At 43.6% G+C, this 21,870-nt stretch overlaps 1 protein-coding gene across 4 annotated transcripts in view; it reads right to left on the bottom strand.

Moving 5' to 3' along the window:
* PASD1 (PAS domain containing repressor 1) overlaps positions 1–21,870 on the bottom strand; it is a 56,077-nt gene that overhangs the window by 24,146 nt on the left and 10,061 nt on the right. For 2 of the 4 annotated variants that reach the window (XM_072876980.1, XM_072876982.1), the window contains exons 2-7: positions 7,338–7,429; positions 5,754–5,810; positions 4,196–4,350; positions 3,321–3,412; positions 1,371–1,460; positions 139–259 (exon numbers count right to left, since the gene is read on the bottom strand). In XM_072876980.1, coding sequence (XP_072733081.1) covers positions 139–259; positions 1,371–1,460; positions 3,321–3,412; positions 4,196–4,350; positions 5,754–5,785 — 490 coding nt within the window. In that variant the 5' untranslated portion in view covers positions 5,786–5,810; positions 7,338–7,429. Of the gene's footprint in view, positions 1–138; positions 260–1,370; positions 1,461–3,320; positions 3,413–4,195; positions 4,351–5,753; positions 5,811–7,174; positions 7,194–7,337; positions 7,430–21,870 lie in introns of those variants that run through there. The other 2 variants (XM_072876981.1, XM_072876983.1) reach the window with 2 other exon arrangements.

Genomic DNA, 21,870 nt, shown 5'->3' with positions numbered 1-21,870 from the left:
AGCCAGAAATACTAACTGCGGCAAAAACAGAAGTGGCAGGCAGGAGAATTAAACAGCTGGAGAGCCCTGTGCAGGCTCCCCTGGGAGCTGTTTGCCTTTGGCAAATTTCCCTGACCGACAGACAAGAGCAGAGCTTACCGTTTAGGAAATCAGCTGCAACAGGATCTGTCATGAGCACATGTGGAGAAAGGAGCTTGTACACCTCGCTCTGCTCCCGCTCAGGCAGAAAGTTTAATATATTTTGGTCCACCAAATCTGACTGATACAAAAGAATGCTTTGTCATGTTCAGCAGTACAGCCTGACACAACCGCACGCCTTTTCATCCTGCAGCAGAGCACAGACGCTGCCGGTCTAGCGCGGATGCTTAAGACAAGGAAGCCCAGTCAATCTGCAGATGGATCTAGGGCAGAATATAACCCTTAGGTTATTTTACCCCAGGGTTGCTATCTATCTGCAGAAGGTTGAAGGGGTCCCAGAGGTTGCCCTTCAGTTCAGCCAGATGCAAGCTGGAGAAGAATCCCTGGTACCACAGGAATACAACACAATGACAAATACCATATAAAAATGAAAATTTTAAACACTTCTCTTTGCAAGCACAAGACAGAAGCGGGAGAGCTCCTCCTCACATCCTCCATTTGTCTTCTAGGCTGAACATCTGGCAAAATCAGCTCAACCTGCAAGTGTTTCACTGCTGATAAACCCACACATCCTGACTAAAGGGGTTCTACCAAAATGTCAGCACGTATTTGTTTCTTTGCACACCCGGACATTCAGCCAGGTTAACTGTGTACTCAAATTTGCCCTCACATAGTGTCACTGGTGCCTCATGGTTGGCACCAGATAAAAATAAAAAATGTTTTTGAGGGGCCAGCAGAAACTTCTGTACCCAATAGCTAACTGATGTCTAGAAATTCTCCCAGAAAACCCTGAGGCCACATATTTGTTACTAAAGACCATAGGCTGAAAGTAGAAAAAAACCAATGACATTAGAAGAGCATACATTCAGTCCTGAAATAATCTTTACATTATCTGAGAAGAGCTTCAGCATGCACAGATTTCACAAGCATGAGATTTTCCATGTACCTGGTGGGATAAACACCACCCAGACCCTCCTTCAGACATGCTGCCAAGCACTGAGCTACAAGTACAGTGATTTTGCATAGGTTTTTTTTTAGCTAACTCGCAGACCCTGACAGAAAATCTGTTATTCACAGGAGCTTGAGAAACTCCCTAAGAGTTTGTTGGTTTATCTCCCACCCACAGCCGGTTGCCTCTTTGGTTGGACAAAACCAAGCCCCAGCCCTGCAGTGGCGGGGCTGCGTTAATGCAGGGGAATGATTCTTCAACATATCGCAGGGTCAGAACTTACCGGTAAGTGTCCAAGCAGAGATGAGACACTATCAGATACATAAATAATAATCCCATCAGTGGTAAGAGCAATGAGAAAGCCATCTAGCGCCTAATGAAAAAGGCAGGCAAAAAGAAAAAAAAAAACAAAAAGAATTATGCAAGGGAACAACTTAAAATATAATAGGCTAATTTATCCTTTGGAGATGCTTTTAACAGCCTAAAACTAACATAAATCAATTATGGAAATGATAGTTCAATGCGGAAAAATAAAAATTACACATGCTGTCTAATTCAACATTCTTCTTATATTCTTATTTGCTCATTAATATTAAATTGACTTGTATTTTGCACCCAGTGAGTATTTATTTAACATGAAGCAAGACAGTGGTGGTTAAAATTTCTACACCCACACAATCCTGGTGACTTCAGTCACTTCATTATGTGTTCTGCATTACACAATAGTTAACCAATTCAGTGTGTAAAGAGATGGTAGATATCATCATGGCAAACCCAGCATTGTGGATAGATGGATGGATGGATGGAGGGACAGATGGATGGATGGATAAGCAGAGACAGAAAAATTATACAATGCAACTGATGGACAATATGGACAAGATCTAAAGCCTTACTTATTTTGCTTAAAGCACTCATTTGTTAGGCTAGTGACACAACAGTTTTAAAGTTTGTTTTGTTTCTCCTTTCTTATTCACGATGGTTTCTGTCCCGGAGTCACAGTTCTCTGTCCCTTTTAAGTCACTGCATGTGCTTTCCTCTTTGGGTGTTCTCTCTATTCTTCACAACATCTTCTTGTACCATTGACCCAGTGTCTGTCCCTATTCTTCTCTAAGACTTACCAACGTCTGGAAGGTTTAATCTCTGGTCAGCACCACGTGCAAAGCCAGCTCTTCTAAAGACACTGTTAGGCTGCTCTGCAGCTTAGCTACAGGGAGCCAAAGATGCAGCATTCACCATCTTCCCCCACGGCCAGTTATTCCCCACCTCACTGTCATACTCTGCCTTCGCTGAAAATAAGCCCTCTCTGGAAAAAAACACTGATTTCAAGTCAACTGGTCAATGGTCTAACATAGTCCAGCAAGCCAACAGTTATTAAAGGGCTCTCTCTCCCCCCACCACTTTGAAGGGGAGAATTTGTTTTGATTCAGCTGGAACAAACCAGCTTGTTTGGTGACAGAAATTCCCAGAAAGAATGAACAGACTTTTCCAGGGAGGTGAGTCATGACGTGGTGATGAAAAGGAATAACTAAGACACTGCAGCACCTCCCAGCTCAGCCCAGCATACACCCTTATTTTGGTGGGCCAAAGAGCAACAGCTGCCCACGCAGGGTAGGAGATGTCCTCGCCAGAGGAGCACGCAGCACAAACCCAAAGCAGCACCCTTAAGAAAGGGAAAAATGTAGGCTTATGGGGTGTTTCTAGATCCCATGAGCATTTTATAGGCGAGAATATCAGAGCTGTTCTCCTGAATGCACTTAAAGGCAATCCAAGCAAAAGATACAGCTCACATCACAAGTACAGCACCGCACAACTAGCAGCAGCAAAGGCAGCAAAGTCAATGCTGCCTGGCTAGTGGGATGTGGGAGGAAGAGAGCTGCTCTGTTTCTTTCAGGTCCTTTCAAGTTTTTGATAAAACTGCTAGCTCTAGCGGCTCTTCTGAGAAGGGAAATCCTCTTTTTCCTCTCTCACCAGGCCAAATCTGGGCCAAATTGGTCTTCATTCCTAAATGAAAAGCTGTTTATCTTTAAGGAGAAGCAATCACATTTTTAATTCTGTGTCTGCAAAGCATTTAGCACAACATTGGTCTCTGTCAGGTTTGGATTATGTGTGCCAGCAGAGTAGAAATCATTAACGTTAACATTGGGACCCACAGGTGAAAAGGAACTACACCTTTGAACTACTCCACTGAACTGATTACTTCTTACTAATCTATGCAGCTTTAATTTCTTCTTACCTCTAACATCAACTGGGTGAACTCCTCGTTGCTAAGAAATGAAGGCTTCCAGTCTTGTCTAATCTCACAGGCTTCTGTCTGTGCTGTGATTTCTTAAAGAGAAAACATCAAAAAAGCAACATGACTCATGCTAGTTGGATTTTTTTTTTCATTTTCAAGTAACACTAGATTTCTTTTAAGAGGCTTTCAGAGGAATCATCCTCAGATCATTCTCCACACAAAACCTTCTTGTACGCAACAGTCATTTTCCACGCCATCACGATACGAATCCATTAGAAATCAAGAAAAGGAAGAGGAGACATTTTGGGTGGTCTGAAGAAATCCTTCAAAAATTAAGGTCAATGGGCTAATTTCAGAGTAGCTGAGCATCACCGTGAGCAGAGGGTGTCCACGACCCTGGACCTGTTTCAGGAAGGCTCACAGGAGTGCCCAGGCAGCAGGACAGGCTGCACCCAGCCATGTCCTACCCCAGGAGACCTGGGAACAGGGCACAGACAACCCTTTCTCCTGGCTTTTGTAGTGCGTACTATTCCTCAGCTCTTCCTTCCTCCTGCTCTGTTTGAGAGCATACAAAATGGGCCAGGGGGGTGTGGAGGCCAGCGAGGGACATGGAGTGATGTCGCTACATTACAAAGCATACAGCACTGCATCTTTTCAAGTATACCTGTGCTTAACTGGTCAGCACTGTATTCAAACCCAGCCCACTTCCTGAGGCCAACTGCTATGCCTTATTCTGTCCCTCACTTAGGTTCATGTCCTCTCTGGAGGTCCTAGATGCTTCGCAAAAACAGTTTTCATCTTCTGAGGGGAAACTGGCTGCTGGGCAGATGCAGAGCCAGTGCCTTCAACGGGAGCAGGCCAGTGCCCTACAGTACCTTTCTGTTTCTGTAAGAAGTCGATGGTCCTCTGCAGTATTGTGGACTTGTCCATCTTGAGAGGGTGGCCGTGGCCCTGCAGCATCGTGCAAAGCTCTTTAATGAGGACATTGAACTGGTCTCTCCTCTTCTTTTCAGATTTGTTGCGTGATGCCCTGGGTGACAGAAACATAAATGCTGCTAAGTAAAATGAAGGACCTACAGCTCAACCCAGGGAGAGGTAAGTGGCCCCGCCTCGGCAAAACACTTTAAATACAAGAATCTAAACTCTGCTGGGACTGCTCATTTGTTTAAAATTAGGCTCGGATGTAAGCGCCTTGCTGGTGCTTAGAGCCTTGCAGCAGGACTGAGCTCACCGTCAGCAAGGAACACGTGGAGGTAACAAATATGATTTACATTCATTTGAGCAAGACTGTATCCTTACATACATTTCAGCGGCAGTTCCCATTGTTTCAAAAGCGGTGATAATGAGGTGAAGGTGTTATGGGTGAAATTTCTCCAGTAAGAGAAGTCCTGGCATCTACATGCTTACATTTTGCACACCTCATTTTTATGAATTTCCATTTTACAGTTAGTACACACACATATAAAGGTCAAAATGTGAAGGATTCCTTATTCCCTGACTTGTACTTGTAAAAGTAGCTTATAGACAGACAATGCTGTGCAGACACATCTCAACTGCAGAATGAAGTCAAGCACATGCTCTTGTATCTGGTTTTGAAAATATGCTGCCATGATATATGAAACTGGGAATGTTAAGAGTCTGGCTGCGGAAACCACAGACAGGTCTCCAGCTTGCATTAATACAATTTAAGAATGTTTCATTAGGGTTTCCCCCTCCATTAAAAACAATAAAGGAGAAAGCAAATCCATTCAGGTTCTTCCAAAATGTTCTTTCCAATGCTCATATCTGAGATAACCCTATTTTCATACAACCTCTTCCAGTAGTAATTCATTTTCTTTACAAGTATATTCATGATGGTTCCTGTGATCTAGACCGAGTGTGGTATGCAGAAAGCATTTCCATTCACATTCAGGTTGGCATTTGGAGGTTCTCAGATCCAGCATTTACTTTCACAGCCATCTCTGTTTTGGCACTCGTGTACGATGACTAATTAGAACTGAGCCAAATGCTTCTCTGAAGGGAGACTAACTCATACCTGTGCTAAAGCAGGACTGCTCTCTAAGTTTCACGGGGAACTCTACCCCAGGTGGGCAGCACTGCATGATGTCAGTAAAATCACAGGTCAGGAGTCCTGCATCAAGATAATAAATAGCCATGGGATGACACAAGATTCTGAGGGCACGACAACATAATTTGAGGACCACTTAGCTGATTAACCCATTGTAGGGGTGGTCAAACACACTCTGAGAAGCTTGAAAATGGTGACTTAATTATGCTGTTTGTGGTCCGCCATACACAGCCTGTAAACTGCATGGGGGTTTTGCCTCTGACATCAGTGGTGCCAAGTACTTTTTCAAGCATCGGACAACACAGCATTTACAATTCTCCCCCAAGACGGCTTCTGCTCCCAGTGCTCTGTGCATCCCTTCATACCTCTTTGCCCTGTCCTTCTCATCTTCATCCATCAGTTCGTTTACACAACACAGGGCTCTGGAAGGAAAAGACAGAAGCACTTACTGAGACATTCCCTGATCTTGTTGAGTATGTCAGAATATGGAGCTTACTGGTTTGTACTTCAGGACCTCCTGGATGCTTCAATCTTCCCTTTCCCAAACTCCACTCTTGTTATGTAGTTTCTTGCTTGTCCTGTCAGCTACTGAGGCTTGAGAAGTGAAACCGTTGCTACACGCCCAAACGTACAGCTACAAGAAGCGTGACTTTAGAGGGACAGAGCTAAGAGCCAGCAGCCCCTCAGCCTGCCTTTGCACTCCCCTCTGCCACAGGATGGGGAACCCTGCCGAAGCACTGAATTCTGCACAGGAATCAGCATCTCCTCTGCAAATTTGCACAGGAATCAGCATCTCCCCTGCAAATGTGAGAGCTAATTTGGCTCTGATGTCTATACCAGGCAGAACTGTGCCTGGTCCTGTTTTGGGAAATCAAACAGGCTGCTGGTTGATTTCAATCGTTGCAATGCTTGAAAAGCATCTGAGACTTCTTTCCCAGTGGAAGGGCATAGGAGGAAGAAGGAAACTGTGCTAATCCCCCAAAGGATTAGTATTAGGCAACAGCAGGGTACTATCGGGACATCTAAGAGGTGATATGATAGACAGGTTCATCCAAAGCACCCTGCAGCCAATGACTGCTGCTTGTGCTGGTGGACTTCCACCACATCATCTGAGCTGCATCCTACCACTGGGATTCATAGCCAAGACATCAAGTTAAAACTTCCTCACCTGGCACTAACCAGTGAAAAGAAGGGAATGTGACCGGGGTTCCCTGGGTGCTATATGTCCCTGCACCAGAACAGTCATGCGCTGCTGTCTTTACTTTACCTTAACTGTTCCTGCAGCACAGGTAAGGGGAACAGTTGGCAACAACTCCCAGTGAGGACATGGTACTCTCAAGCCCCGTGAAATGATGGAAAATTCAGCACGAGAGTAACTTCTTCAGTGGTGACTTGCTTTCTGTGACTCAGATGGGCTAAGGCCGAGGGACGGGGAGCCAGGCAGATGCAGGCAAGCCAGCTGCCATCACTCCCTGCCGCATCGCTCGGGTCAGCTCTGCTGGGTTGCAACCCCCTCAGACACTTCCAAAGAGGAGATCGCAGCCGTCCCCAGCATCAGCACCAATCTGCCTCCATCTAGAGTGAGAACTTTCACTGGCAAAACCCTCCCACCCCACCCAGCACCCAAGGGGCATTTTTCAATGGGTACGTCCAAATGTTTTTCCCTGCTCTGAGACTACTCCAAGCTCAAACAACTTGGTGGCTATTAAAGTCACATGAAATAAAACCACCCACAACTGATAGGAAGTCAAAGATGCTGCTCACAGTAAAAGCTACAAAAATTTACCCTCCTTTTCCTGCTCCAGGGCAAGGATCTCCCTCTCTGCAGATGACCTGGGTGGAAGAAACTGTATGATTTCTTTTGTCCCAAAATAGGAATGCACTCCATGGGGAGGGAGTGGTTCTCACTGCCTGAGTCACTGAAACCTACAAGCCAAATTAGAAATTACCTGTTCTATTCCTCAGATTCATCAGTCCAGACTGATGGAGTGGGATTAGCACTTCTTATCACCATGTAAATAGAGATGGAGAAAAATTAATCCTGGAAGGAAAAGCACATCCAGTTAAAACAGAGTTGCAGGCAAGACTTAGCCTAGAGAGCAGCAATCACTTCAAGCTGAAAAAGTCTACCACTGTAAATTAGAAAGATGCTCAAGTATAACTGCTGAAAGCTCAGCAAAGCCTCCAGGAACGGGAGCTGGACCATGTTCTGGGGCTCCTGGCTCTGTGTGCACCACCTGCCACCACAGAAGCAGCCTGGGAAAGCCAATTTGACCTCTCGTGTCCAAAAAGCCATATGGCCCAGCAGGGTGGAGGAATGGCCCTATTAGCTTGGGGCCACTGAGGATCAATCAGAGTCCTTCCAAAGTATGACAGCTGACCTGGCACACGTGCTATGAAAACCAGTGAGTATGATCCATACTTCATCTGTCCAATCTTGCAACAGAAAAACCTCCTTCGAGATGAACATGATCAGCTAAAGTCAGCCCAAGCCACAACCACCTACCTGTGGATGGATTTAAGGCCTCTCATTAAGATTTGCTACTGACGGGACACACGTCTCCTTTATGTTTGCGATTTAAATGGTTACTAATGAACACCCTGAACTCCTGACTATACCCACACCACAGTGCTCATCTCTCTGAAACCATCACTGTTGAAACTTGTTTGGCTTCAGATGAGTCTCGTTCTCAGGAAGGACACAGATGCAACCAGACTGTCCACGACTGACAGCAATATCTTCAACAACAGCCAAGTGCTGGGCTTCCAAATTTAACAAGCTTTTAATGCCCTTGAAGTGACCTCCCCGCTTTGAGCCCAGGTTCATGGCTGTTTCTCCTGTTACCATTAGTTCCAACATCAGCTCAAGACACTGCAAAAAGCTCGCTGCCACTACCAGGGATTACATATTTGTACCCATGGTGGACAAGCAAACAGACCCCCACATTTTTGATCACCTAAAGGACTAGCAACACCTTGTTCATTTCTCCAACTAGTGAAAACACCTCAAAGGGAAGGAAACACAAGAAGGTGGCTGAAGTACCACTGCAAGAGACACATGCCAGGCACGCAGGCTGGAAAGGGCAGCTGGGACGGGGTAGGGGCTGACAATGTGGGGCCGCTGCTAAGCACCATGAGTAATCCCGACCAGTGATACGGTGAGAGTGCTTTGCGGGGAGGTTCATGTGAGTAAGGTGAGACAATAGGCCAAATTCCTGCTCATTGCAGCTAAACAAAATTATGTCAGTCCATTTGCTCAACAAAATTGGCTCAGATAAGGTGTCATAGGGTGGTTGTAAATGTAATACGGCAGATACCTGCAAGAGGCTTGAACCTCCCGACATAACAGAAGTACAGGAGTAACATATAGAATACCTAATGTGTTTCAGCAGTAAGTGATTCAGTAAAAAATGCAGTTGGGATGAAGTGATCATTTTCACTTTGGAACATGAACTTCCAGGGAAAATCTCATGCAGCTCCTGATATCCTCAGTGAAGCTGCAACTGAAAACAACACCTACGTAGCAAGTTTAAACACAGTGGATCTGCTATGCTTCTGTTCTCACAGTTGTCGTACGCTGGTCAAGTTACAAGCTTTTATCCTAGTTCAAAAGGAGCGTGTGATCTTATTTGTTACCCTGTTGAGCTACTGTAGAACTGAGGAGCTTACCTTGGTCACTGCTGCTCATCGGTCAGTGCTGTTTTATCAAAATCATCCAGATATTTCTCCTCTAGAAGAATGACCCATACAGAAGTTTTGCTAACTCAAAATAATTTCAGAGATATGTAGATATAAAGAAAATTCTTTTTAAAGCAATGGGTTCAATTATAAACGATGCTTGTGAATATGCAAACAGATCTATCACAATTTTTCAGGAAACATTTTTTCTATATGGACTTAAGTACGCAAAAATTCAGCCAAACAAAAGGATTCTTCCCAGGCTTTGAGTGCAAAGCTTTATGCAGAAACCTTCACGCTGCCTTGCCCGTAGGTTGTCTAACAGCTGAAAGCCCCCGGGAAGCCTGACAGGTTTTCTGCCTTGTACGTGTGGTTGCCCTCCCAGCCAGCTTGAATAGCAGTAAGTTGAGGGAAGCTGTTTGGTCACTGAGAGAGACAACAGTCCAGGTAATGCTCACCGAGTCTAAATTGGGAAACGAAGCCCCGATTCTCCAGTCTCTAGCCACAGCTATCACATCCCACTGCCGTACGGCTGATGTGAGCTGCAAGGGGCAGAGGAATGAGGCTTCCCAGGTCAGTCCCAGGTCAGCCCCAATGAATGTGAGAGATGTCCTCAGCCAACACCAGACTTTGAGGCTCTAACAGAATAAATGCCCATAAAAGAATTCGCCGGCCCAAACACACAGAGAAGCTTTTTGCATGATGCAGCAGGATGGTGAGCTACAAAAAGTCTTAGTAGAAGACACCTAAGGACAAAATACTCTTAACCGGATTAAGCACTTCAGGACTACATTTAGCTAAGTGCTTTTTGTCTTGTTATGAGCCAGAGCTAAATATAGTAACCAGAATACTTAAGAATAGTTTCATAAGGGTTGTGTACAGTCCTCAGCAAGATAAGGCACTTAGGACTACTGACAGCAGTATGTCTGCATGTTAAGAGTATTTTAAATAGCTCCAGATAGAAACTCTTTGACCTTAACTGTATTAACCAGAGGGATCAAAATTTATTTATTGCCTCATGAAAATCCTCTCCTGCAGCAGTGGAGAGAAGGATTCCGGAACTCTATGAGCAGGTAAAGAGAGAGGACACTTGGAGGTGCTGCTAGCATCATTTTTCACCCCCACCTACAATAGGTGAGGATCAGCTTTCTCACAAAGAAATGCACATCCATCACTGCCTTAATGCCCTCTGTAAAGAGAAAAGATTTTTTCTTCCCTTGTACAGGGAGTCTCAAAAAACACTCATAGCTTTTTAAGGGCAAGTTATACTTTAGACTTGTGAAATATCACAGTATTTGAAGTTGTTTCCAGGGTTATAGAAAGGGTAATGTAGTATGACAGCCTTAACAAGACAAATGGACTCCTCAGACACCGAGCTAATAGTTAAAGCACTATTCCATGCTATCTGCAATATTCTGGCACATTTTTTATTGAAGAGAGAATGGGAGAGGGAATTTTTAAAAAATTCTTTGTTTTGCAGAACTGTCTGACTTCAGGAGCTATCTAAAACCGCAAACTTTTGACTAAAGAAAATGTTTATTTATTGGCTTGCTGCAAATCATCAAAATATTAGCATTACCTTAGGATAACTCTTAATGGAACATCACATTAGTAAGAATTATCCTGAAACCAACAGTTCCTATGAATGCTTCATTATAGCTTTAATTTTAATTATTTGGTTATGTTACTGACGGCAAGGCAAAGATCACTCTATGAGTGTAATGCTGCACATTTCTTTGTGATCAGCAACAAATAAAGCTTTCATCAGTCACCTAAAAAGGGTCCCTGAACCCAGCTAATTTGATTGCTTTTCCCAACTATATCAGCTGGTCTAATTAAAAATATTCTCTATGCATAAAAACTTTGTTGTGCTTGTATTTAAATTTTCATAAAATTTTGCATTTGAGTAATGTACGGCAGTTAGGGAGTCTTCAAATCTATACTGTAGGAAATATTTTAATTATGGAAATGTGCTGTGCTAATAATTTCCACAGATTTTACATGCAACGAATTCAGCAGAGAGCTCTCAATTACAAGATCCAGCACTTTGTGGCACAATGCAGTCATAAATAAGAGAGTTAATGCATTCTCCAGCAATACGATTTATATGTCAATATGCCAATGTTTCATTCTTCTTGAAGCAACAGGAGGGCATGACTGTGGTTGACAGCTGAACAGCTGATTTAATTTTTAAAAGGCAGAATTTAACCTTTTCAGTAAAGTGCTACTGATTCAATTATAAGATGCTAATGTAAATGACATTTGAAAAACCAAACAGTGCCACTGAATCTTTATGGCAGTTCACAGAAGTGATCTTTATGAGAATCTTTATGATCACAGAATCTTTATGATCACAGACATGATCACCACCTCCGTTCACGCACCGGAGCCCCGAAGCCCCGCCGCCTGTCCTGTGCCACCTGCCGCTGAGCCACCCGGACCTTCGCCCGTCGCACAGAGGAAAGCCACGGCAGTGGCTCTCCCAGCCCTCCGCTGCTAAAGTCTTTCTCTTATACTGAGCAGACTCGACAACAAACTTACCCACCTTTGGGACAAATGTTTCTGGACAGGCTTTGTCCTAGCGCTACAGCAAGTAGGCAATAGCAGCAGTAGCTGCTCTGCACAGCTACAGCGTTACCCTCTGCCGCAGTACCCCATACGGCACTGCCTCGCCGCTGCCGCGTCACAGCTCAGCGTGAAAGCACGACGCGGAAATGCAAAGACTTAAAACAGATGTGGCAAAGGAGTTGCATCTCTGCATTATTTGACCTGCTTGCTTAATTTTTTTCTACTTGTATTTTACCCTCTCCTTTCCTTGCCATGCCTTGCCTTCTGCTGTTCTTCACTCTTTCTCGCTCTTCTTTCACTTCTCCCCCTTACTTGATATCCATTGGTTTGCAATTCAGAGAATTGGATCTTTCTTGAATGTGGTTTCCCTCCATCTTGTTGTTTCTTATGTCATCTGCCTTCACCTTTCCAATGCTTTTCCTTCTCCGTGTTCTTCACTTTCCTCTTCTCAAGAGAGGAAAAGATGTTATAATGATCTCAGTATTGACAATCAGTCAGCCATTTAACTGCGGGAACTCTTGGCTTGCCCAGGTCTGAGGCATGCACAACTGCCAAATTCTGTTTAGGGCCGCACTGCCTTAGTGATCAGGCTGGTGGGGAGCAGATGGGTGTCTTCAACACTGTTGGCTCCCACGCCACCTTGGTCCAGGCCCAGGAGCACTGGTCCCGTCCTGCCCGATAGCTCCTAATTCCAGTTGCAGACCCTTTGCCTCTTTGGAGGAACTGGGATCCCCATCCGTTCAGCGGCAGAGCTGCGCAGCACCATCCTTCACAGAACCACCACCCTACATCTCCACTGCGGGATGGCGGAGGGGCACGGTCCCATACAGCACACTCAGCTGGGGCAGCTAAGACGCAGCTCCACTCTTTGGGGGTGTCAAGGCAGGGCGACATGCCACGACTGTACCTGTATTTTCACACAGCATCTTTGTTTACTGGAACATGGGTAATGGTGGTGAATCGGTGAGGGAACCAAACATTCTGTCCTCTTTTGTTAATCTGTCAGAAGTGGACTTTTTGTGCCACTATTGTAACTGTTGCATCTCAATGCACTCACTTATCTACAGCATATGCTCCCCTGCTTTATTGAGCTCTAAATTTAGCTTGTTACCTGTGACAGATTTATGACTACATTCATTATAGCAGTAACAGCTTCAGACAGAAGCTAAGAGGTGCCCAAAGAAAATGGATTATACAAAACAATTACACCATAAAAAAGGCTGTATCAGAACACTGTGATTCAGCACAGAAATGAAATGAAAGATACAGGGAGGAACAATGGTGGTGTGTTGGTTTTTTTGTGTGGTTTTTTTTTTAACCAGGATATGCTGTTTTCTGACAAAAGAAAGGGGGAAAAGGATTAAAAACTAACAGACACTGAAAAAGAAAAGATCATTACTGGAACATTTTGTTCTCTATGATTTTTGTCAGATCCTGGAGAAAATAGCTGGCCAAGTTTGTTCTGTTCCAGCAAATTACTGAACCTTGCAGGTACAAGATATGACACTGTAGAATATTATTTAAAATGTCTCCAGGGTTTCTATAACAAGAAGGGCATGCATTTAATTAATTCTATCAATTTGTCTAATAGCCCCTTAAAATTCTCAAACCATGGCAAAAGGCAGAACTGCTGATTTGCAACCCTAAGTAATACAAAACTATACTTGGACTGGCACAAGCAGGGTAGGATAAAAATGCATATATGCATAAATGCAAATACTACTTCTGCAGTCTTGGATGAATACCTGTGTTCACTTGTATCTGTTCAGTTACTAAAGGAAAGGTTGTGTTGTAGTATGAAATGATGATATCTAACCTATAAACAATTCTTTAACACACCTGACTCAGTCAGACATAGAGCCAAATAATCCTCAAATAATAACATAGTTTTCCCTCGTGTAGGATGGGAGCAAAGGCAGTTGTCCGTAGTTAATCCTTCAGCAGAAATTGAGATGTGTGTTTTCATGGGACTATTTCCAGGAAAGGCACGTAGAGCTAAAGAGAAGGCAGCAATATTGAAATCTAAGAGTCAGAAGTCCTTTGAACAGAATGTGCTCCAAAATTTCCAGCAAAAACGAATGCTCTTGAAGCTCTGCTTCTGCTTATGGCTGATCCTGATGGTGCAAATGCATGTGTGTGTGGGTGGGTGCATAGACACGCACATATAAACACACATTTTACTTCAGAGCAATTTGCAAAAAAATACCAAGAGCAATTTCTACCAAGGAAAGCAGTAGTGACGTTCAGGACGACTCCTGCACCACTCACCTCCTGATGTTGGAAGTTAAGTAACCGTTCTTGCGGGGTGCATGCAACGGGAAGGTGAGCAGAGATCCCTCTGTCATGCCTCAGGCCACTTTCTACCATACTCACTTCTCTGGCAAATCACAAAGGAGGGTGTGTGTGTGGAGGGTTAACCCAATAAATTTCAGCAATTAAAAGAATGGTTCAACAAGCTAAAAAAACCCCCAGCGCTATTGATTCTGCAGCTTAAGCAATATGGACAACATCTGACCATAAACCCACGGCTGAAATTCTGGCTCATTTCAGGGTTTCATTCAGAATAGTTTCAACACTATCAGAGCAAACCAGCTAGGAACATTTTTAAAAGAAATCAATACTCTCTGCTAACTCGACAGTGTTGGCTTCTGCACCTACTGCAGAACTGCCTATAAAGCGGGTGCTGGGCACCCTGGCACCCTGTGCTCCATTTTCAGGGATCACCAGCTGGAGCTTCTCCCTGGGAGGTGCTGTGCATTACTCCCACTAAGAGGACATAGCTTGCATCAACTGTATTTATGGCATTAAGTGAGGTCATTGGGTCCTTTTATGGTTTCGGATTTTGTTTTGGCAACTATGTAGATACTAGGACAAACAGGTCAAAGCTGTCTTTTTGAATGTGTTACACTGAAATCCCTCTTGTAATTCCTCTTCTATTTACTAGGGGTGAAACTCATCCCAAGCAGACAGCTACATAAAGTCCATGTGTCATTAAACTACTACTTTTATGCCTTATGCTCTCCCTGTGCACAGAATAAATGTAATCATTAGACAACAAAGAAAATCAGCTATCTAATTAAACTAAATACCTTCTCCTCTACTTTTCTCAGCAAAGAACACTCCCAGAAAGTACCAGTTAATTGAAAGAGGCAACAGTAGCATTCATGTCCTTAGCCGGCCTCTTTTTCTCCTCAAACAATACATTTTTTGCTTTGTTTCTTCTTTGCCTTTCTCAGTCTTGTATATAAAATGCATTTCAGATGCTTGAGGATGGTACAGAAGAGGAGATGAGCACTTGCGCTTTGTGTTTGCTTGTGCTGGAGGTTGAACTCACAATGCAAAAGTAGGCGCAAGGGCTGCTTGCCTTGCACGGTAAAAGCAGGGGCCTTCAAATGGGTCAGGAATGGGTCCTAGGTGGTTCCAGGACCACAATTCCAAAGTGCTCTGCTCCGGTGAGAAGAAAAACGCTGTGTATGCCTTGGCTTCAAAGTCCCTCTGCTCACAAGTTGCAGGACCAGCAGATGGTGGGAGCTATTTGTGGACTGGAGGATTTTCTTTCAAACTCGAACATGTCCTGTCTACGTACAGTAGTCCCTTGGCCATTGCCCTACAAATGTGCCTCAGCTCACTTCAAAGCCCAATAGCAACCACAGTCGATCTTGGAGTCAGGATGCACCTGTGAAAGTGATGGACACTCCTATCACCCGTGAAAGCAAGAAGAGTCTACCAACTCCCCAGCCCATTTAATGAGAGGGGCCTGATACTATCAGGACTCTTCCACTACAGGACCAGATGTTAGCATAGTTGATCCACACCTGCCCAGTAGGTCTGCCCCTTTCCGGCATGCAGAGAGTGACTGTACGTGACACAAATCAGAGCCTCCTGGAAGCACACGGCTTGCTAGACCTGTGCTGCCCTGTCCACACTCAGTGCTACATCCCTGGACCCCCCTCCAAGAATGGGCAACTCAGCTGCTCCTTTGCTGCTGTTGGGCAACATGTGGGAAGGCAGCTGGATGCTGTACAGTCTGCAGATAGCCGGCTATCCTTGGCTCTGTCATTTCTGCACTTCCTTAGACCTGCTTGGTCCTCTACACGGTCTGGGGAGCCCTTTGGCTGGTGAAGTGGGAGGTCTGCGAAGTCTGGTTCTTCTTCAGTGTCCTTTGATTTCTGCTGAACAACATCTACTTTCTGATGCTTTGCAAGCAGCTTGCTTCCATCCTTTCTCTCCTCTAAAGCTTTTACATCAGGAAGCCTCAGCACACTCTGTAAACACAGTGGTATCCTAGTTGTACAAGTGAGGAAACAGGGGCACACATTTTACTTCTGTCTCTTTTTACAAGTGTCCCAGTTTTGGGAAGCTGAATTTGAAACAGTAAATGCAGTTACAGCCTAATTTTCAGTAATGCTGAAACTCAGCATAAGCACCTACAAATAATGCACATTTTGGAAAAGCTCGACCTAAATCATTGACCCAAGGTCACGCAGCACAGTTAAGAAGTGAATCCAGATGTCCTCATGATCAGCTCTGTCTATTGGCATTCAGTCAAGTCTTCCCTCCTAAAGTAAGCTTCCTGAAGCATCAGACTATAGTCTTAGAACTCCCTTAAATATGCAGCACTGGTAAGAACTGGTTTTCAAATGAAGGAGGGGAAAAAAACCCAGTTCATTATTTTTTCCTCAAGTGATCACTGACTGACCAATGGAAGGGCAGCTCAGAGTCATTTGATCTCAAACTTCTTCCTATAAATAAAAAAAAAGGAAGATTCTTCTCCCTTTTCAAACAACATGAAGAAAAAAATGTTCTGCCTCAGTAATCCTAGACCTGAGTAATTTAATCTGCTCTCTGTTGCAATCTGTTTCCCATGTGTATCACCAGCCTGGAATTTCTGGAACTCAATACATAAGGAAGCTATTCAAAAAAAGGAAATAGTATGACAAAAGGATTAGAGATAGGTCTGAATCAGACTGAAAGCCTCCCTACACCAGAGGAGAATTCAGCTCCTGATCCAGAGTTCAACTTCCTGACTTCAGCCCAAATCTCAAACCCAAAGACTACCAAAATGATGGAATTCCCCAGAACCAGCCCACCTCTCACTTCTGGTTCAGAGACAGAAGAAATGAGAACGCAGGTTGAGGAGACCTGCGGTGGTATTGCAGCAGAAGTGGAACAGCACTAGCTGTCCGAACAGTTAAACTGCCCTATAGAACAGAATAGACGATTTCAGTTGGAGGGCACCTACAATGATCATCTAGTCCCACTGCCTGACCACTTCAGGGCTGGCCAAGTTAAAGCATCTTACTAAGAGCATTGTCCAAATGCCTCTTAAACACTGACAGGCTTGGGCATTGATTACCTCTCTAGGAAGCCTGTTCCAGTGGTTGACCACCCTCTCGGTAAAGAAATGCTTCTTAATGTCCAGTCTATATCAAAGGCCTGTGAGAAAATTATAAAGAGCTTTAGTAGTTAAAATTCAAAGTCTCCCATGCAAGCTTACTTAGAATTTTACCTACTTATCCATTAAATGAATATCAAAGGATTCACTGCAGCTGAGCTAACTGACCTCGTTTTACATCTTTGGCTTCATGCATTCAAGTTCAAGCATAAGAAACTTCTTTAGCCTCTTGGTGTGTTTAATTCTGGAGCATTCCAGGTATAATGTGCACATAAGTCAAAAGGAATTTAAACAAAGCCCTTACATTTCAAAATTTGTCTTATCCTCATTTGGCTCTGAGAATTTCAGCTGCTTTCCTTCAATGATCTGCTCACATCTGCTCTCCAGCTGAGCCGTGTTCATGCCCCACTGACCTTACCACTGCCATCTCTGTAATCTTGCAGCTGAGAATAACCAGCAACGCACCCAGTCCCTGTAACTGTCAAGAGCCTTTCAAGAAAGAGGAGGTAGAAAAGAATCAGCCTTTATATAACAGGGAAAAGAAGGATTTAAGGGAAAAACCATTGTTTGACTAAGGCAAGTAATGGGAGCTGCATGCCTGAAGTGCCCTGGCCCAGCTCCCTCGGGCAGTGGGAACCAGAGGCGTCAGCATCTCGCAGGATTATACTCCACAACGGCAGCTGGCAGATATTTTTCCAAGAGAGAGCACAGCAGCATCGTTCACACTCATTTGGTTCTATTTGCTGCTGCTCCTATTCAAACTCGGCTAATCCGATCAAGTTATTTCTTGGCCTGTGCCTTAAAGCTGAGTAAGTAAACACCTTTCATAAGGTCTGAGCCCACTTGTTTCAAGTGTATGATTAAGGGCTGGACTTGAGCATTATTGTGAGAAAACTCATCTCATTACTCAGAATTCCCCAAATCACTCACAGTTGTCTTGAAGTGGCACTTTTCCATCCAGTGTTTTACTTCTTGCAATACAAATATATAATACGGTTGCAAAGGGTCCCAAACACCAAATATACATTTGTGTCTCAGCTGCCCTAAAGAACAGCTCTTTGAGCTGAGAATAGCTCAAAATGGCACCAGTTAGACACTATGATGCAAAATATTTTCTGCGGCTACCAGACCTTCTCCACAGACGTCTCTTCTTGTTTACTATGAAGAAGACAGATGATAAATATAGTCACCAAATGCATTTTGGGCAAAGTCATGCTCATTTGTAGTATTTGCATTAAGTAACACTAGAAGAGTTATGCACCAGGAAAGATGTTGATCCAAGTGTAATTCCATCGCTGTTACACCAAGGATGGATTTGAACTATTGAAGCTTACAAATTTTCTTCAAGAAGAATTGCTGCCACTTATGTTACTGGTATTGTTAATAATATAACCTGTTTTCTTTCCTTCTTTAAAACAACCCCCCGCACTTCTCTTTCTCTTCTCTGAGGCACTCTTAACTTCACATCCAATATTCTCTTTTGCACTATCTTGCCCACATCACTTCTCAACTAGCTCCTCAAAAGATAGTTATTTGTTTTGAAAGCTTCAGGAATAAAAGAATATTTAAACAATTAACTGCAATCATATTCATTGTTCTGCATGGTGCCGCTGATATGCACTAGAAATACAATGAGAAAGCAAAACTTTCCTTCAGAAAGAAGAAAAAAGAGAAGATAAACATCCACCGATCCCTCTCTCTCTTATTACTTTGTTATCTTTTTTAGACTGCAAATATGTCAGTCACTGGAACACTTTCATACTAGGTCATTATTCTTACACATATTATGCACAAAGACCCAAGGCCTCATTCTGTCGTAGAGAAGATATTCACACACATCTTTTTTTTTCCCCTTGCAGTTTATTTGCATGGCTGGCTGCACAATCAGCCACAATAACAAAATATGACTCAGCACGACTGAATGTCCACTTCGCTTTGGGGATTCTCTTGGAGGGTTTTTTTTTTTTAAACTATTTAAGACTGGAAAAGATGTGTCCCTCCCAGATAATGTTCATGTAAAAAACACTGGAGTAAACACAGAGACTCAGGGGAAAGGGAACGGATCAAACAGCAACGTTTCTGCCATCATGCCCTCAAAGAGGCTCTGGTCTCTTTAGCCACTCTGCCCAGCGCTGCAAAGCGCGCGGTCCCTTGTCACCCGCTGCAGCACAGACAGGCGGGGATTTCTCACCGATGGCAGAGGGGAGACGCAGGACAGAGAACTGGTCACGTCCCGCAAGGATGGGCATCCCTGAAATTAAGGACATACATACTGGTTTTTCTGGACATCTAAATGCTGTCTATGGATTACAATTGTGCAAGCATGCAGAACATTTTAAAATATGTTTTATTTCCTATCTGCAATGGTTCAGTACTAAGAATCCTCCTAGTATGAGTCAAAATCAAGACTTCCATACAACCAGTAGATTAAATACATGGGTCCATCTCTCTCAAAAGATAACTCTCCTCTACTAAGTAGCTAATGGCAGCAGTGATGGTTGCTGCCATCCTGCCAAGCAATCCTGGCTGTATGGATGTGGCTGACAAGGATGGCAGATCGGTACCTATACATACCTGTGGTCCCTGGTTTTCAAGTAAGAGGCTGGGCCAGCTGAAAAGGCTGCAGTGTGAGATCGCGTCTCACCTGGGACACAGTGAAAAGAGCACTGAAGAGCTCAGGCCTTCATTTAGCCAGATCCATTGGCACATGCCTCTTTTTTTAACCATCTGTGTAATTCTTGGGTGAAAACAGTGGGATTTATTTGTGCTTTCCAGAATTAGGATAAACATTAATTTATTACCTAGGGCTTTCCTGACCAAAGCACCTTAAACAGTATATCCATATACTAATAATGTCCATGCCGTATTTAACACAACAAAATTAGGCTGGCCAAGAAAATGCGCATTAAAACCAGCTGGTGGAAAGAATCATACTGTAACGTACACGCATAAAAAACACATGGGTAAAAAGGGAGCTTGTTTCTGTGATAATCTGACTACGTAATACCACCAAGGTCAGCAAGATCCCTGACAAACCTCTACGCAGTAGCATGAAGCCAGCAGCAGAAGTTAAAAATGCCCATGACCTTTAGCTGGCAGTCCCAGTTTCCTCAGAATTTCACACTGTGTTCGAGAGGCAAATATCATCTGTACTCCCAACCTCCTTATTTCATGCACTGCTTTTGTGCACGTCTCCTAAAAATCACAAGCAAACTATACAATAGTTTAGCCAAAACTCAAGCAGGGAAAACATTCAATTAGGCAGAGAGAAAAGCTGTCTTCCTCCTTCCTTTTCTTCCTCTCATCATCCCTTCTGCAAAAGATCAGTAGTAAAATTCCTATCCACTGAAATTAGTATTACACCCATCCTGATTTAACATTAAAGTTTCTTCCAATTTAATTGAGTTTTGTTTTCAACAAGTGAGAAAAAGAAGAAGAAGAAGAAGAAATTAAAGCCGTGTCCTTAATTATTGTTTATGTATAGCCAATGCTTCAAAGAGCCAGCAGAATTATCATGTAGCAATTGCATGACAGGGGCACAGAGCACCTAGTCCTGGCTCAACTCCCAGCCAAGGACTATGCTCACCACCAAAGCCTGGCATCAGATGGGCAGGTGCAAAACTGAGGCAGAGGATGGACGTTTTGATGCTCAGGCTGACATCTTCCTACTGAAGCCAAAAGTAATTCCTGTGCCGTGATCATGTCCCAGTGGCAAAATCTGCAGCTTTGTGCTCGTCCTGTGGACAAATGCTGCACGCTGTAAACCAGGATGAAGGTGGCCGTGTTTATTAGGGTTATGCATGTGTGGCTCTCTTCAAAGTGAGCCCCTGGTTATGATCAGTGCTGTCACAAAAAGTAATCCGAAGTACCTAAGCTGCTTTCTTCTACATTAAAGTTTAAATGAATAAGAAATCAAGTACAGTACCACAAAATGCTTCTCTTCAGCCTCAGAAGCTTGTTTACCATTGCCGTAGTAGCTGAATTGCTGAATGAAATATTTACAACTATTCATGCAATCAAACTCATTTTCCTTAGGAAATAACTGATTAGGTATCTCACATCTGTTCCTGACAATGATTTAGGCCTGTGCTGATCCATATCGAGACCTGACATGAATGTTAATGTTTTAGAAACAGTCATCCTTAATAGGGGGGTGACGACAGGCTATCTGGGTCTGGTGGCAATTGACTGCAATTGGGAAGTTCTGTATCTACAGGTGAAGGATGACACAATCGGCCCACAATTTTCTCTAACCTTATGACCTATGGCTTAGGAAGCCTGGCAGGGGATAGAAGTTAGAGCAGAGCTTGACACGGAATTATCTTGAGAATTATCTTCCTATCCCTGTCAAAACTTTTTAATATCTCACAGGCGTTTGCTTCCTCTATGCAGAGCAGCAATCCTGCTCTGCCAGACTCCAGCATTGCATGTCATCCTTCCAGCAACGTTTCCCCATCAGGGCGCTTTGATTGAGGCTGCTGCAAGTGTTGCAAGGCTGGGAGGAAAATCAGCTGCTAGTAAAGCTGATTGAGATGATTCCCTAATAAAACATGACGTTCATGTCAGGAAAGACACAAAAATAAATTCCACATTTTTTCTCAAAAAACAGCTGTTTTATGGGTAAGTGGTCAATGCCAATGCACTGTTAGAAACAGAGAGAGAAATGTAATGTTTAGTTAATCTGATTTAATTCATCCAGCAATCCTCTTTTCCACAGGAAACTTATCACAAGAAGTTACAAAAAAGCAGGAAAAAGAAGTATTATTGCAATGGCTCCAAACTCCATACTCTTTCTTACTGCACAGAGCAAGGGAGAAATCTTCATCCCTCTCAGGTCAACT

The sequence above is a fragment of the Ciconia boyciana genome, chromosome 12 (assembly GCF_034638445.1).
Source record: "Ciconia boyciana chromosome 12, ASM3463844v1, whole genome shotgun sequence".
In the NCBI taxonomy this organism is placed as follows: domain Eukaryota; kingdom Metazoa; phylum Chordata; class Aves; order Ciconiiformes; family Ciconiidae; genus Ciconia; species Ciconia boyciana.
The sequence above is the reverse complement of the archived record's forward strand: the minus strand, read 5'-3'. Positions and strand labels throughout refer to the sequence as shown.